This window comes from Phoca vitulina, unplaced genomic scaffold, assembly GCF_004348235.1.
Source record: "Phoca vitulina isolate PV1807 unplaced genomic scaffold, GSC_HSeal_1.0 scaffold81, whole genome shotgun sequence".
In the NCBI taxonomy this organism is placed as follows: Eukaryota; Metazoa; Chordata; class Mammalia; order Carnivora; family Phocidae; genus Phoca; species Phoca vitulina.
This window is the reverse complement of record NW_022589784.1, coordinates 4,006,358-4,021,947: the sequence shown is the minus strand read 5'-3', so window position 1 is coordinate 4,021,947 and position 15,590 is coordinate 4,006,358. Positions and strand designations below refer to the sequence as shown.

Below are 15,590 nucleotides of genomic sequence, written 5' to 3'. Positions count from 1 at the left end.
ACAGGGATGTGCGCAGGCGCATTGCATCTCGCCAGCCTCCCGCCGCGAATGGCCGTGACACATGCGTGCTGCAGTTACGGCGCCTGCGCGTTGTGGTGGGGAACGTGCGGTTGGTCGACGCGCGAGCGCGCGTGCTGTTAAGAAAGTTGGCATGTGCGGCACGCATGCGCTGCCGGAAAGCGGGGCGGGAGGAAGCGAGTGCGTTTTCCTCTTAGGCGGCGCCATTTTGTGCTCAGAGCCGCTACAGCCGCCGGCGGTGTGGGAAGTGGGTGGCGGGGACGCGACACCTGGGATGGCGGAGACTCTGGCAGGGTCCGGCGAGTCGGGTCCTGGCACAGCCGCTGTCGGGTCGGGTACCTCGGAGGCTGGGACGCGACGGCTGAGCGACTTGCGGGTGATAGACCTGCGGGCGGAGCTGAAGAAGCGGAACCTGGACACGGGCGGCAACAAGAGCGTCTTGATGGAGCGGCTCAAGAAGGTGAGGCGGCTCGACGTCCCGGGGTGGAGCAGGGGGCCACGGCACGCCCCCGCGCCGACCTGTCACCGCGATTCCCGGACGCGGGCCCCCCCCCCACCATTCCCCCTTGTGACCGACCCCGGCCCGAGCTCGCGGGGACCAAGGGGCCCGGCTGTGTGACCTTGGCCCGTCACCGCCCCTCTCTGCTTCGCTTTTGATCCTCTTTCCAGCTGGTCGCCTCAAGAGTGCTGAAAGCGCGTCCTTTTAGCCGCCGGGTGGCCGCCTGGACTTCTTCCGGGCTCCAGCTGGAGACTCGGTTCTGTGACCTTGGATAGGTGCCTTCTCCCTGCCCCTCAGTTTCCTCCCCTGGGGAACGGATGAGTAAAGAGCCTTTGCGATCTTACAGGAGAGGGAGTTGTGCTTGTTCATACTCCAGGACTTCTGCTCTTGTCATGCCCTCCCCTCCACCGCTATTCTTCCATGGCTTCTGGTTAGTGCCTCGTAGTCTTTCTCGCTCTACCTGAGATAGATGTCTCCCCAGCGTGCTTCCTAGAGTGTTGCTCCATCTCCCTGCTTCTTTCTTGCACCGTTTTGTGTTTATGCCTCACCTGGCCGCACTCAACCCCACGTTGAGTATGGAGGAATAGCTGTCTCCCCAACCAGAGCAAGCTCCTTGCAGAGCTTGAGTTTACCATTGAGTGTCCAGTCCTGCGCCAGTCCGGAGGAAGGTGCTGAGCAACCCTACACACAGACACACACACACACACCCCCCACTCCCAGTCTGTCTGGTGGGTTTTCTCCCCAGAAGTCAAGCATGGCTTGTGGAGCACCACTCAGCCCTTTACAGATGGTGGACTTAGTGGACCTAGTGCAGCATCTCTGTTACTGTTACCATTATTAAAGTGGAAGGTTGGGCAATTTCTAGTTTAAGGGCCATTTTGGAACTGGTCATTGACCTGGACCCTGGAGCCCCAGTTCACACATCCCTTTGTCTTTTGTGCTTAGGACCCAGAGAGAACCAAGTTGTGCTAGGTTCATCCTGTGCCTTTTGGGCTGGCAGCCCAGATAGCAGAACCAGAGTTGTTGCTCTTTGCAAGGAAGTGTTTGACTTTGTTTGCTGGGAAGTTGTTACTTAGCAGAGAACAACGTGTGCCCTGCAGGTCTCCACAGTGTTGTAAAGTTTCATCTCTTCTTAATAGGCGGTTAAGGAAGAAGGGCAGGATCCTGATGAAATTGGTGTCGCGTTGGAAGCCACAAGCAAGAGGACGACAAAGAGATGTATTAAAGGTATCTGCTTGTACTTATTGCTGCTGGAGGCCTGAGCGTGTAGAGAACTTACTTACAGATTAGTTTTTTAACACCGCTTCTGTCCTCTGGGTCCAGAGAATGTCTTTGGCCTTCATTGTTCCCATCTAACAAGTAGGCTTGGTTTTCACCACCTTACAAGTAGCTCTGTCAGGAGTGCTGGGAGGAGTAGAGAGAGATGCAAGTGTTACGTAAATTAGAATTGAAACGTGTGTTAAAGACATTTTAGCTCTTGTCATCGGGATTCAAAAACAACCAGAGTAAGGCACGCTCTTAAAGCTGCTCTGAGCAACCAAATACACTACGTGACTTTATTCCTGGAAAGTTGAAGAACGGGGTTTTAAACCAAAGAAAATGACACCAATCTGAGACGGAGTAGAACCCACTATCTTTAAGGATACAAAACAGATTGTTGGAGTATTTTCATGCAGCCTTTTTTTTTAACCAGTGAGGTTTTGTTTTGTTCTGTTTTGTTTTTTTAAGATCTTATTTTGAAGTAATCTCTGCATCCGACGTGGGGCTCAAACTTACAGCCCTAAGATCAAGAGTCACATGCTCTACCAACTGAGACAGCCAGGTGCCCCACAGTGAGATTTTTTTTTTTTTTAATTGAGATATACTTCACATTTATAGAATTCACCCATTTACAATGTACATTTCATTACATTTTAGTATATTCACAAAGCCATGCGACTGTCAACACTGTTTAATTCTGGAACATTTTCATCACCACAAAAAGAAGCCCCCGTGCTTATTAGCACTTGCTCCCCATTTCCCCCTCCTGCGGACTCGCAGTATATAATTGACTGTTCAGTTTCATGTAAATAGGATCATGCAATATGTGGTGTTCTGTGCCTGCTCATTCTGTTGAGCATGTTTTCAGGATTCATTCACTTTGTGACATAGATTAGTGCCTCATTTCTTTTTGTGGATGGTACTAGCTAATTTTGGAAGCATTTAATTCCATGAAACTTTGAAACCTTGTTACCCTCCCTGGCTTTCATCCTCATTTTTATATGGGTGAGGACAATATAATTGGGACCTTCCATGTGATGGGGATTATTTTCTTGAAAGGTGCCAACATAAAAATTGTCATGGCTGGATGTACCCTGTTCACCTGAAGAAGAGTTAAACTTAGGCAGTGGAGGACAGATGCTTAGAAAGGGAAAAGAAACCAGCTTGTAGCCTTTTCAGGCTTATAATTTACTTTATATCAGTGCTTTTCTAGAAAGACTTTTCCATGACTCATCTGTTTAAAACTTTGTGTGTTTTATTTATTTTTTAGGATTTTATTTATTTGACAGAGAGATAGCGAGAGGAGGAACACAAGCAGGGGGAGCGGGAGAGGGAGAAGCAGGCTTCCCACCGAGCAGGGAGGCCGACATGGGACTCGATCCCAGGACCCTGGGATCATGACCCAAGCCGAAGGCAGATGCCTAACGACTGAGCCACCCAGGCGCCCCTTTATGTGTGTTTTAAAAGCATAAACTTTTTAGTTAGGTTGTATAGAGGAGTTACATTTAAGCTGGATTTTAACACCTCGATGTGATTTTGCTGCTCTTGTTTTTTTTTTTGTTTTTAAAGATTTTATTTCTTTATTTGAGAGAGAGAGAATGAGAGAGAGCACATGAGAGGGGTTAGGGTCAGAGGGAGAAGCAGACTCCCTGCCGAGCAGGGAGTCCGATGCGGGACTCGATCCAGGGACTCCAGGACCATGACCTGAGCCGAAGGCAGTCGCTTAACCAACCGAGCCACCCAGGCGCCCCGATTTTGCTGCTCTTGTAATGGTCAAGTATAAATGCTGACTAGTCAGGTGAGTGCAGACTGAGAGGTGTGTGTCGATTTAAAAGTTCTTAGTGGAAGTTTTTAAGGTAGGTGCTCCTTTAAAACTTGAGAGGTTCAATGCTTACTAATCAAAGCGTTCTTGGCTCTTAACAGGGATCTTTGCATCATTAGACAAACCAAACCTTAGCCTAGTGCTTCCAATGTGTGTCTGAATGTCTGGATTACAGTTTAGGTGATGGTAAAACTGCTTGAAGTTACCGTTTTGTCAAAACTTTGATAGTACTTACTTTTGTTTGTATAAAGGGATGTTGGTCCCAGTATAGATGTAGCTGAGATTAGAAGGGCACTGGTCCTTTCCCTTTCCGTTTTTACTGAGAAGTCAGCAAAGGCCCAGACGGGAAACAGGTGGCCAGGGCCCTGGGGCAAAGAACAGCTCCTATAGGTGGTTGAGCTAGCATGTTCTTTGTAGGTGTCCGCACACATAGTTACATGAAGCACTGGACCCTCGTGGTGTCCTGTTCGAAATTAGGTCTTCAAGATTACATAAAAGTTAAAAGGGCTCAGTCGTTAAGCATCTGCCTTCAGCTCGGGTCATGATCCCAGGGTCCTAGGATCAAGTTCCTCATTGGGCTTCCTGCTCAGCAGCGGGGAGCCTGCTTCTCCCTCTCCTGCTCTCCCAGCTTGTGCTCTCTCTCTCTCTCTCTGTCAAATAAATAAGTAAGATCTTCAAAAAAAAAAAAAAAAAGTAAAAAGTAAGCTAAACTCTCCAAGAAAAAACTTCATTATGAGTTAGAACAAGAGACCTTCTCTTGTCCTAACTCATTTAAACAGGCAAAATTTTTGAAGCTTGTGGGTATGTTTTGAAAGATTACAATTTTGAGTTAGGTTTTCTAGCATCTTTGTCCCCCGCCTCTTCAGCTTTTAGTTAGCTGAAACCAGGGCCTTGGAATTGGGGCCCGGCCTCTCTGCCCAGCATTTGTCATCCCCCCTCCTTTAGGGCACTTTTGAAAGGTCTGCATCTCTCCTGTTGACATCCGTTGTGGGAACTGCCGGCTGCTATTTAAAGGCATTGAAAGTGGGTGCTGCTACCAAACATTTTTAGGACCTCTTTTAAGAGCTGAACCAAATTCTCATGTGTCAAATGCAGCTAATAAACCTGGTGGTGTTGTGGGGAGTATTAACTGAGAGAGCACAGTGCCTGACACTTGGTAAAGCCACACATCTTGAATGAGTATTCGTAATGATGGTGCAGAAGGCGCTTCAGGGGTACACACTGCAGTTTGGGTCTTTACTCAGAGATTGATGTCTCCTGTTTAGTTTTCTCATTTCAAAAAATTATAAAAAGGGTACTTCTAGATACTTTAGAAAATGTAAGAAGTATGCATATGAAAATAAAATTATCTCTGATGTTATCACTCTGTATTTTAATCACTGTTGGTGACTGCCTGAGTCGTTCTCGTGTATATTTTATAAATGCATTTTCACACTCGATTGTATACGTGCTGTTTAATAAAAGTAGAACTACTGTATATGGTTTTTTAATTTTGTGGGCATTTTCCTGTGGCATTCAATATTCTTTATATTTGGAAGCATAATTTTTTTTGAAGTTGTAAGACACTGTATGGTGGGCCACAGTGTTTTGCAAACTTGGCACTGTTGACAGTTTGGGGTAAGTAATCCTTTCCGGTGGGGCACTGTCCTGTGCAGTATCTTATGTTGAACAGCATCCCTGGTCACTACCTTAGCTGCAGGTAGCATCCCTGAGTTGTGACACCAGAAATGTTTCTAGTCATTGCCACATTCCTTCCCACTTCCCCTTTTGAGGACAACTGGTATCCCACATACAAACAGACTGTCGTGATTTGTTTCCCTTTTGAATGTTTGGGCTGGCTACAGTTTTCTAGATACATGACTTAAATTTTTAATTCCTCATCAGACATTTTCGTGCACACCCATATTGGGGGCATTTCTAGAATAAAAAGTATACACGTTTTTGAGGCCAGAACCTGAGCATTATCTGACTGAAAAATTATTTTGTAATTAGGACAAAAGATGGAGGAAGAAGGTACAGAAGACAACGGCCTGGAAGAAGATTCCAGAGATGGGCAGGTATGTGGCGTCCACGGCAGAGACACTAGCAGGAGCTCCGTGACCAGCCACCCGGCCGTTGACGCCTTTCGTTCTCTTGACAGGAGGATATGGATGCAGGTTTAGAGAGCTTGCAGAACCTTGACATGATGGATGTGGGTGTGTTGGAAGAAAGCGAAGTTGAGAATAGCAGTGCTCCCGACTTTGGGGAGGACGGCGCTGACAGCATTCTCGGTTCCCTTTGTGATAGCAAAGAATACGTGGCGGCCCAACTGCAAGAGCTCCCAGCGCAGCTCACAGAGCATGCTGTAGGTAACTTGAAGACATGGTGGAATGTGCCAGTAGCCCCGGGGCTCCTCGGGGCTCCTCGGGGCTCCTCGGCGCTCGCGGGCCGCCGCTGGGAGTGAGAGCGCACTGGCGGTTGATTAAGTAGTGCACCACCGCGTCAGCAGTCACCAAAAACACGGAGTTCCGTGTCTAAAGCCTCGTGGTAAATTATATCCATTTAAACTGCACGTAAGTCAGAGGTTAACGAACAGCTCACTTCTCTACGATCCTGGGGAGTATTTTGATAAAAGGGTGGGAGGCCCTTCTGCAGCATGAATCGTAAAAGGCTGACACTGTTGGTGGAAGTATTTTCCTTTGGAAAACAGGAAACAGAAAACAGTTGATAATCTCAGCATTCGGTCATCCTGTTGGTTTTTTTTTTAAGATGTGTTCTAGGCACAAGGTTAGATGGTTCTATTAAAAGACGGGAAGGAGTGAAGGAAAGTATTCGTGCCCTCAGAAGCACCCCTCCCGTGAAAAGAAAACCACTCTTAACGGCCTCGTATATAAAGGAGAGCTTGAACTCTGTTACCAATGTTGCTTCCTCAAGCTTTCGCTTGTAGTATTTGGCGGAGAACTCTGGTGGCCATCCTAAAACTGATTGCCATTTTAATCCTACTACCTTGGCATACTCAGCCTCTTAGTTTCCTCGGTATTTTTTGTGTTTTGGTTTGATTTTCTGTTCTCTCTCTCTCTCTCTTTTTTTTTTAAAGGCACTAAGCTGGGCAGGGGGAAGGGGGGCCCTTGTAGGACTGGACTTTAAACATTAAAGGTCAAAAGTCACAAACTCCAAACGTCACTGCCCCTCAGCCTAGGGTGCCATTGAGCAACTGACTTGCTGGTCTTGGCCTCTCTCAGTGTGATCCTGTTGTGTGTTAATTATTTCCAGAACATGGACTTGGCTTCTTACCTTTTGGTTAATCCAAGCATCCCGGTCATAAGCTTCAAACCTGGGAAAGGAAAAAAAAATACATTTGAGAAGGCATGTTTTTGTATTTCACTCAAGAAGGTAAAAACCTTTCAAATCGAGTGACATTTAAGATAGTAGTTCAGTTAAATGTTTTAAATAAAGCACCTTAGGTAAAAGTGCCCAGTTACTGTTATTTTTCAAAGTATCGTTGCCAAGTAAAATCGGAGAAGTGTGAAGTTTTTCCTTTTGCTTTTGAGCTCTGCTCTGGAAATCGTGTCCGGGTCACATATGTGGACCACCAGGAAATAGACGCTGCCTGGGAACTGAAAGTGTACCTTCCCGGGCCGGTGCTGACTGAGCACCTGCTGTCTGTGAGACCCTCTCAGGGGTGCAGTACCGCCCAGTCATGGAGCAGGCAGGAAGGCCGGCGAGAAACCGAATAATCCAACAGTGGACTTGCAGATGGTGGTGGGCAGCTTGAGGGAAGTAGACACGTGGGTCCCTTAGAAACTGGTGAGGTGCAGGCCTTGGAATTCACAGCTCTGTCTCCACTACGTGGTTCTCTGTTTTGTCTTTCAGGTGGATGGGGAGGGCTTCGAGAACACTTTGGATGCTTCATCATTGGACTTCAAAGTACCTCCGGTAAGATACCATTCTGGTGCTCCCTGGCTAGAAACATTATGCGAGTGGTTGATTTTCCGTGGTGAAAAAGGATGTGTGTCTGTGTAGAAATGATTCTGTGTAAAAATGATTTGTAAAATGAGCTGAGTGCCTGGGGTAAGAGGTTGAGCCAAACAAGTACAGTCCTACTGTTTGCATTCGGTGGGGACAGTGTTCATAACCAGCAAGAAAATGACTAGAAAAGTTCATCGAGGGAGAAGTTGAGGTGATTGGGCCGTAAGGCTCTCAGAGGAAACCCCACCCAAATTGAGGTCTGACCCCTGGGTCTGGAGTTAGCCCAGTGAAGGGGAAAAGAGGACCTTGGGCAAGGAGGGAGAGTGGCTGAATGTAGGGACGGAGGACACAGGGTGGGGGCAGAGACGCAGGGGTGAGCTTGCAGACGTGGATGGGCCTGACTACCCGCATCTGTGGGTCAGGGAAAGGGTTTGGCCCATTGTCTTAAGTACAGTGGGAAGTCAGTGGAAGGTTTTGGGAGGAGTGAACAGATGGTTTTGTTGACAGGTTCCAGTTATAAATAACAGCTTATTTGGGGAGAAATCGATCTCAAATCTGGTATGACGTACAAAACATTCGCTGTCTGTGCAACCTCTTGCTGTGGCTGTCTTTGCTCTCTCCAGAGGCCACTAGGTCAGCTCAGACTTGGGGTGGGATGGCCAGACCCTCCAGGGAGAATTGAACAGGCCAAGCATCACTGCTGCCTGCCTGGCTTTGCTGGGGAGAGGCCAACAAAATGGGCTTGTCCTCACCGAATCATCCCAGAATGGAATACGGTCGTTTTGAGTGGAGAGAGTTGTTTGAAACAGGTGTTTATTCACATGTGATTGAAGCTGTGTCTGCCAGGGAAGTGTATTTGCCCAGTTTTTAAGTACTTTGTGGAATTTTTTCTCTTTTCTTTTTTAAAACAGGATATTGAAGAACCTTTATTGGAGCCAGGTACTGATAAGAGAAACACGACAGTTAATGGTTTGAAAGTTTTCCCACTCTTTTTTTCAATCTATCTATATATTCTAAGTTGTGTATGGTCGCGTAAATGATTTTAATGGTGGACAATCCAGATCGTACAAGGATCAGAGATTGGAAACCCACTCGTATCACCAGATCTGTGGAAGTGCCGTTCTGGTTTCTGGAGGTCAAATATATTTGGTGAGATGTAGTGATTATTTTCATCTCTCTAACCACGTAGAGGGGCATTTAAGTAATTCCCCCGGTGATTCTTCCATGTGTTTCTACACATGAAACAGATCTTGTGATATTTTGCTGCAGTCTTTTTGATTACTACAGTTAAGGCAGGATAAAGTGGTTGTCAGGGCACTTATAACCCGAGAAGTGACTGGATTCCAGAAGAGGAAACAGAGTCTCTTCAGGAAAATTTTCAACGCATTACTCCCCTTGTGGACTGCGTTTATCTCCCACCTTGGAAGAGTTTCTGGTTTGCGTATTGGACTGTTCTGTTAAAAGAAATTCAAAGAAATTTGGAAATTGAGTTGTCATCAAATGGCAATCGCATTCGGTTCGGCACCTTGGACATTGGAAAACTAAGTCTGAAGACCCACACTTGAACAAAAACATGAAGAAGACTGTCGAGAAGCAGCCACGTGGTTGTAGGTGTTTGAATCTGTGGGGGCCTTTTCTCTTCCATGTAGCGTAGCGGCTTACTGTAGCAGTCGGTTGGAGTGCAGGTAGTGTAACCGGTGTAACTTTGTGTACCCGCGGGTTTTCCAATCTCTGTGTAGCTAGCAGTTCTCTTCGTGTTAGTGTGGCAGCCGTGCCAGTTCCGCATTTGTGATTGCTTTATTTCCCTGGTAATTAAACCTTGTGCCATTCTATTCCTGTTAAATCCGTAGAAAATGAGAAAATACTCGACATTTTGGGGGAAACTTGTAAATCTGAGCCAGTAAAAGAAGAAGGTTCCGAGCTGGAGCAGCCCTTTGCACAGGATACAAGTAGCGTGGGGCCAGACAGAAAGCTTGCGGAGGAAGAGGACCTTTTTGGCAGCGCCCATCCGGAGGAGGGTGATTTAGATTTGGCCAGCGAGTCAACAGCACAAGCTCAGTCGAGCAGGGCAGACACCCTGTTAGCGGTAGTGAAAAGGGAGCCCGTGGAGCAGCCAGGCGATGGCGCGCGGACGGACTGTGAGCCTGTAGGGCTAGAGAAGCCAGTTGAGCAGAGTAGTAAAGCCTCAGAGCACACGGAAGCCTCTAGCGAGGAGGCCGCGGAAGCGCCCCCGGAAGCCTCAAGCCCAGACCCCAGAGATAGCAAAGAAGACGTGAAGAAGTTTGCTTTTGAAGCTTGTAATGAAGTCCCTCCGGCTCCTAAAGAGTCCTCAGCCAGTGAGGGCGCTGATCAGAAAATGAGGTTTGTTTTTTCTCAGTTTTAGACCAGACGCTATCTCCTTTTCATTGGTCATTTAATGACACACATAAGCTGTTTTTTCTGCAATTGGCCAGCCAGACTGATGCAATTGTAGTTTACTTCTAAGCAATGTTTTATTTCTCGTTGTGTATTTCTAATGGGTGAATCTATTTCTTTTCTTTTTCTCAACCTACTATGGTTGTGTTCTTAAATTGTTAACGGCTATCTTCAGCTAAATCCAATTGACTTTTAAGAATCTGACATTGTATTTTGGGGGTCACATTTCCTAGAGAAGCTTGCAAAGGTGTCTTAAAATTTTATTTCAGACTAATTTTCTGGTAGGTATTCAGTTTTTAGCACATACCATACTTTTAATTTAGTTCTCTTTCATTTTGTTCCCGTCTGAGTAACATTCACTTTTGTCTCTAGCTCTTTTAAGGAAGAAAAAGATATAAAGCCAATCATTAAAGATGAAAAAGGTATGATTTAATTTATGTGGCAGGGAGCCGCCTACGGATCCCTTATTTGGGGAGGGAGGGGCTTACAGGTACCCACACTGGGGATCCGGTGGTTGGTTTCATGGAGGATTATTGGAAGTAACCATCTAACAGTATCTTGAGAGACTAGATTGAAATGTTGGTGAGCTTCTGTGGTTTATGTCTCTGTTGTGGTTTTCATTTATGGGATAGTGAAAATCCCAGTGCACCGTGTCCTATTACAGTCCCATTCTGCCCGTTAGAATAACAGAACAAGATTGCAGAAACTGCCATCCCGGTTGAGAATTGGTCATCAAAATTTCATTTCCGTTTGTAACTGACGAGGACCTGATGATTCCTTGAGTAAGGGAACGGTTTCTGCAACCCGTATTTTTTGTCTTCCATCCTGTAAATGCTTAGACCAGGAGAGTTGAAGTGGGAGGTAGCTGGGGTCTAAGAGCGGGCTGCGTCCTGAGGCAGGTCGTGCTCCTATCTGGCCTGGAGGCGAAGCCTGACCCTCTCCCTCCTGCAGCAGGTCGCACCAGCAGCAGCTCTGGCCGGAACCTGTGGGTCAGTGGACTGTCCTCCACAACTCGAGCGACGGATCTGAAGAACCTTTTCAACAAGTATGGGAAGGTGTGTGCCCCCCCCCCCAACTTCTTGCCACCCAGCCTCTGTTTGGCGTTAAATAATGAACTCAAGACTATGGAGAGTTCTTTCTTCTATTGTTAGTTTTGTAGGTGGTCTTTTCTGTGTGTGTGTGTGTGTGTCTATGTTTTTCCCTTTAAAAAAGCAAAACCACGAGGGAGAAAAGGCTCACCTGGTTTTGGGTAGTGTGCCTTGTTTCTTCGCTGAGAGTGGGTAATAGGCAGCAGATAGTTCATCGTGTCACAGAAAATGTATATAAATAGCTACGTCTGAACGTTCTTATTCTAATTTCTCTTAAACTGCTCATTTTTTGGCTCATACAAAACTTAAAGCCGGCATGCTGAATTTTTTTCCCAAACAATAAGTGAAGAGTTGGCTTTTAATATTCCTGCATTTTTAAATACATAGTTCGAGAACAGGAACTTATTGGGTTAAAAATAAATCAACAAATACTTGGTCCACAGGGGCAGAAAGAAAACATTACCATTCAGAAGCCTTGCAGGGACTCGAGGACATTTAAAACCCGATTTTCGTTGTCCTGGAATTAGATGGTGAAACAGTCTCACCTTCAGCCAGGAGGACCACCCTGGTCCTGTGGGTGCCTGTGGGGGCATGGCGCCCCTTGTCAGGGAGGAGCTGCAGGGAGTCCAGGCGGAGCTTTGCTGGATGTCCTGGCTGCCGTGGGCATTTCTCTGCCCGGGTCTGTGTCCCCGAGTAGGAGTTGGCGAATGTGTTCGTGACTTAAATGGACAGGACCCAGAAGAAGCATTCATGAGGGGAATTTTTCTTCACGGCGAATGTCTTTCGGAAGGGCTTAAAACTGGGAAGCCGCAACCCGTTCTCAGTTAGTTTGTTGACTTCCTTCTTGATTGAGGCACCAGTTGTGAAGCGTAGCCGCTGTGAGGGCGCTGGCCTAGATCTTACAGGCTGCTGGAGAGAGCATTTAAGTAAATACAGCATGTGACGAGGGATTCATTCAGGGACGTTACAGCCTGCCATCAGTGTGTGGGAGGGAGACCGAGTTTAGATGGGGGTCTGGGGTTCAGCGCACCTTGCTGAGTAAGTCCTCTTTAAGCCGAGGCCTGAGTAATGATAGAGTTGGCCCTGCCCACAGAGCTCGGCATTGAACTAAAGCCGCGGGACTTAGGCCCAGTGGTGGGACGAGTCTAATTTGGATGAACTGATCAGGGATGCCTGAGTGGCTCAGTTGGTTGGGCGTCTGCCTTTGGCTTGGGTCATAATCCCAGGGTCCTGGGATCAAGTCCCATATCGGGCTCCTTGCTCAGTGAGGAGCCTGCTTCTCCCTCTGCCTGCCGCTCTCCCCGCTTGTGCTCTCTCTCTCTTTCTTACAAATAAATAAACTCTTAAAAAAAAAAAAAAGATGAACCCATCAAAGGCTGCTGTGAAGGTGGAGGGCAAGGCCAGGGGGCCAGGGACAGGTGAGGTGGTCTTGGATTTTGCTCTCAGGGCCGTGGGAGGTGATGTCTTTGCAAGGATAATTAGGTTGATGGGAAGGTCATGTGATCCCGTCATTGGCTCAGCCCCCTGACCTTGAAGAGAACGAAGAAGGGGAAGCTTCCTCTCTGAAAGAAGTGACTCTCTCAGGAGAGTCTGTCCCCTTTGGCCCTGTATGGGGTGCTCTGGACAGAGGGGGGCTTTCCTCTGCAGGGAGAGCAGGCTCCTCCATATCTGCAAGTGGAAACATGGACACCAGGGTCTGCTGGGAACGTGACGATGATGGACGGCCCCCCCCCGGTCGTCTCACAGCTGGGGACCCTGAGGTCCAGAGAGAGGAGAGGCCTTGCTCACGTTGACGTACTGAATCACAGCTGGTCAGAGCCAGACCCACTAGGGCTCTTGTGTCCTGATCAGGGGCTCTGCACTTGCACAGGTGCTGGCTCTACTTTCAGTTCTCTAGAATGTCCTACAGGAACATTTACGTTTAACGCAAGCATCGTATAGTGGGGTTTAAATCTGCCATCTGGTTCCCTGTCTGCTCTCTGTTCTGTTTCTTGAATCCCTTGCTTCTCTGTATTTCCTGCCTTTTGAATTGAGTTTTTTTTTAAAGATTTTATTTATTTGACAGAGAGCAACAACCAGAGAGGAAACACAAGCAGGAGGAGTGGGAGAGGGAGAAGCAGGCTTCCTGCGGAGCAGGGAGCCCGATGCGGGGCTCGATCCCAGGACCCTGGAATCATGACCTGAGCCGAAGGCAGACGCTTAATGACTGAGCCACCCAGGCGCCCCGAGTGTTTTTTTTTTTTAAAGATTTTATTTATTTGATAGATAGCAAGAGCAGGAACACAAGCAGAAGTGGGAGAGGGAGAAGCAGGCTTCCTGCCAAGCAGGGAGCCCCATGTGGGCCTCCATCCCAGGACTCTGGGATCATGACCTGAGCTGAAGGCAGACGCCTAACTACTGAGCCACCCAGGCGCCCCTGTGTTGAGTATTTTTTATGATCTGTCACTTATTAGCTGGAACTAGTATATGTCACTACTGTTGCTGTATTCTGCTTTCTTGAGGGGTAAAGTCCGCTTGCTTATTTGAGTTTTTTGTGTTTCTTAATGTGGGCATCCATCCCTGTGAACTTCGTTCTTAACTGCTGTTACTGCGCCCCATAGGTTTTGCTGTGTTACAGTTCCTTTTCACCTGTCTCAAGGTATTTGTCTTTTCGTTTCTTCTTTGAGCCGTTGGTTGAACTATAACATTTTCTTCGCTATCTGCGCATAGGAATTCTATTACAAGGCTTAATGCGGTCTGTCCTTCAGTGATATTCCAGTTCCCAGGGGGCGTTTGAACCTGGTAACGTGCACCGCCATCCTTCCCTCCCAGCCTTTGTGGTGGTGTCGTAATGGCTTTAATAAACAGCATAGTGCACTCTTGGTTCGTTGATATGTTGGTTAGTTGTTTGGATTTTGGTGTGTTTGTGTTTTTTTGTTTTGTTTTTTCGTTTTTTGGTGTTTGTTTTTGTTTTTGCTTTAAACATTTATCTTTTAAACAGATACATAAATAAGAAAAAGCATGGGCTCTTTGTTAACTCCGTGTTTATGTTTTGGGGTGCTCTTTACTCTCTTTTGTTGATATCCAAGTTCCCATTGGGTATTGTTTTCTTTCCTCTTTAAACTTTTCTTATAGTACAGTGTTGCCAAGGATGAATTTCTGCTGCTTTTGTAGATCTGAAAATCATTCTTTCGCCTTCACTTTGAAAGCTGTTTTTGCTGCATGCAGAATTCTGGGGTTGGTTATTTATTTATTTATTTTTGGTCCAGACAGCAGTGGTGCTCCCTCCTTCTGGCTCATGTTGGCTCACCAGTTGGCTGTGGGTTTCACCTTTGCTCCTTAGGGCACAGGTGTCTTTCTTGTCTGGCTTACCTGGAAGGTTCTCTTTATCACTGGTTTGGAGCAGTTCATGCCACAGATGTGCTATGGTTTCATCTGCTAAGGTTTTCTGTGCTTGCTTTTGACGACACCACAGGTGGTCCTACAGCCCACTGATGTTCTGGTTCTGTTTTGGTTTGTTTCCATCTTTTTTCCTCTGTTTCATTTCGAGTAGCTTCAGTTGCTATGTCTTCAAGTTCCCTCATCTTTTTTTTTTTTTTTTTTTTTTGCAGTGTCTGCTATCCGTCCCATCTCATGTATTTTTCATCTCCAGAATTTTGGGTTGGGTGTTTTTTTAAATGTCTTCTCTGTGTTTACCTAACATTATCAGTGGTTTCTCCTAACTTGTCAAACATTTAGGATATAGCTAAAATAACTTTTAATATCGTCATCCACTAATTCTGTTACTGGAGTGCATTTTGGATCTCTGTTTATTGGTTGGTTGGTTTTCTTCATTAGAGTCATTTTCTCATTTCTTGGTTTACCTAGTCATTTTTGATCAGACACCAGGCGTTCTAGTTATTCGTGTGTCCCTGTCAGTGTTCTTGAGCTTTTGCTGGGACATAGTTCAGTTACTTGTTCCTCTCCAGGTTGCTGTTAGGCTTCTTTAGGTGAGCAGAGCAGCCTTAGTTTGGGGCTAGCTTTGTGCACTCCCAGGGCAGCACCCTTCTGAGGTCTCAGCCTGATGCCCCATGAATTGCAAGCTTTTCCGTTCCGGCTGTCGGGTTCACTCTGGAAAAAGTGAATTATTTGAGACTCTGAGCCTGGGGATTGTTTGCTCTTAACAGGTGGTTTTCTCCCTTGCCTCTCACATGTGTGCTGCTTAGAGGGCCCTTTGCAGCTCTCTGGGGCTGTCTTTATGCAGCACTTCCTCTCCGGTACTATGATTTCTTGCTGCCTTGATTTCTTCAGACATTGAGCTGTGCTCAGCTCTCAGATACCACCTCCCACCCTTACCTCAGGTCCTGTTCCCTGCCCTTGGCCGGGAACCTCTAGGAAGTAAGCCAGGGCAACCATACATGTGTGTGTGTCCCTTGCAGGGGTCACCATCCTGTGTGGGCTGGTGTACAGTGTCTGAAAACCCCGGTTGCCTACATTTCCTCTAATTTGCGAGGTTTTTTTAGGCAGCAGGGGGGTAATGCTTGGTGTGCCAACCTGTCTGGAAGTCGAAATCCAATTGGAG

General features: G+C 46.9%; 1 protein-coding gene across 6 annotated transcripts in view; it reads left to right on the top strand.

The window, feature by feature from the left end:
- The first annotated feature begins 167 nt into the window (after positions 1–167).
- SAFB2 (scaffold attachment factor B2) overlaps positions 168–15,590 on the top strand; it is a 32,959-nt gene continuing 17,536 nt past the window's right edge. For 2 of the 6 annotated variants that reach the window (XM_032394625.1, XM_032394623.1), the window contains exons 1-10: positions 168–478; positions 1,657–1,744; positions 5,592–5,656; positions 5,740–5,943; positions 6,852–6,971; positions 7,452–7,514; positions 8,459–8,486; positions 9,398–9,908; positions 10,335–10,384; positions 10,914–11,017. In XM_032394625.1, the coding sequence (XP_032250516.1) occupies positions 293–478; positions 1,657–1,744; positions 5,592–5,656; positions 5,740–5,943; positions 6,852–6,971; positions 7,452–7,514; positions 8,459–8,486; positions 9,398–9,908; positions 10,335–10,384; positions 10,914–11,017 (1,419 nt within the window). In that variant the 5' untranslated portion in view covers positions 168–292. Of the gene's footprint in view, positions 479–1,656; positions 1,745–5,591; positions 5,657–5,739; positions 5,948–6,851; positions 6,972–7,451; positions 7,515–8,458; positions 8,487–9,397; positions 9,909–10,334; positions 10,385–10,913; positions 11,018–15,590 lie in introns of those variants that run through there. The other 4 variants (XM_032394624.1, XM_032394626.1, XM_032394628.1 and 1 more) reach the window with 4 other exon arrangements.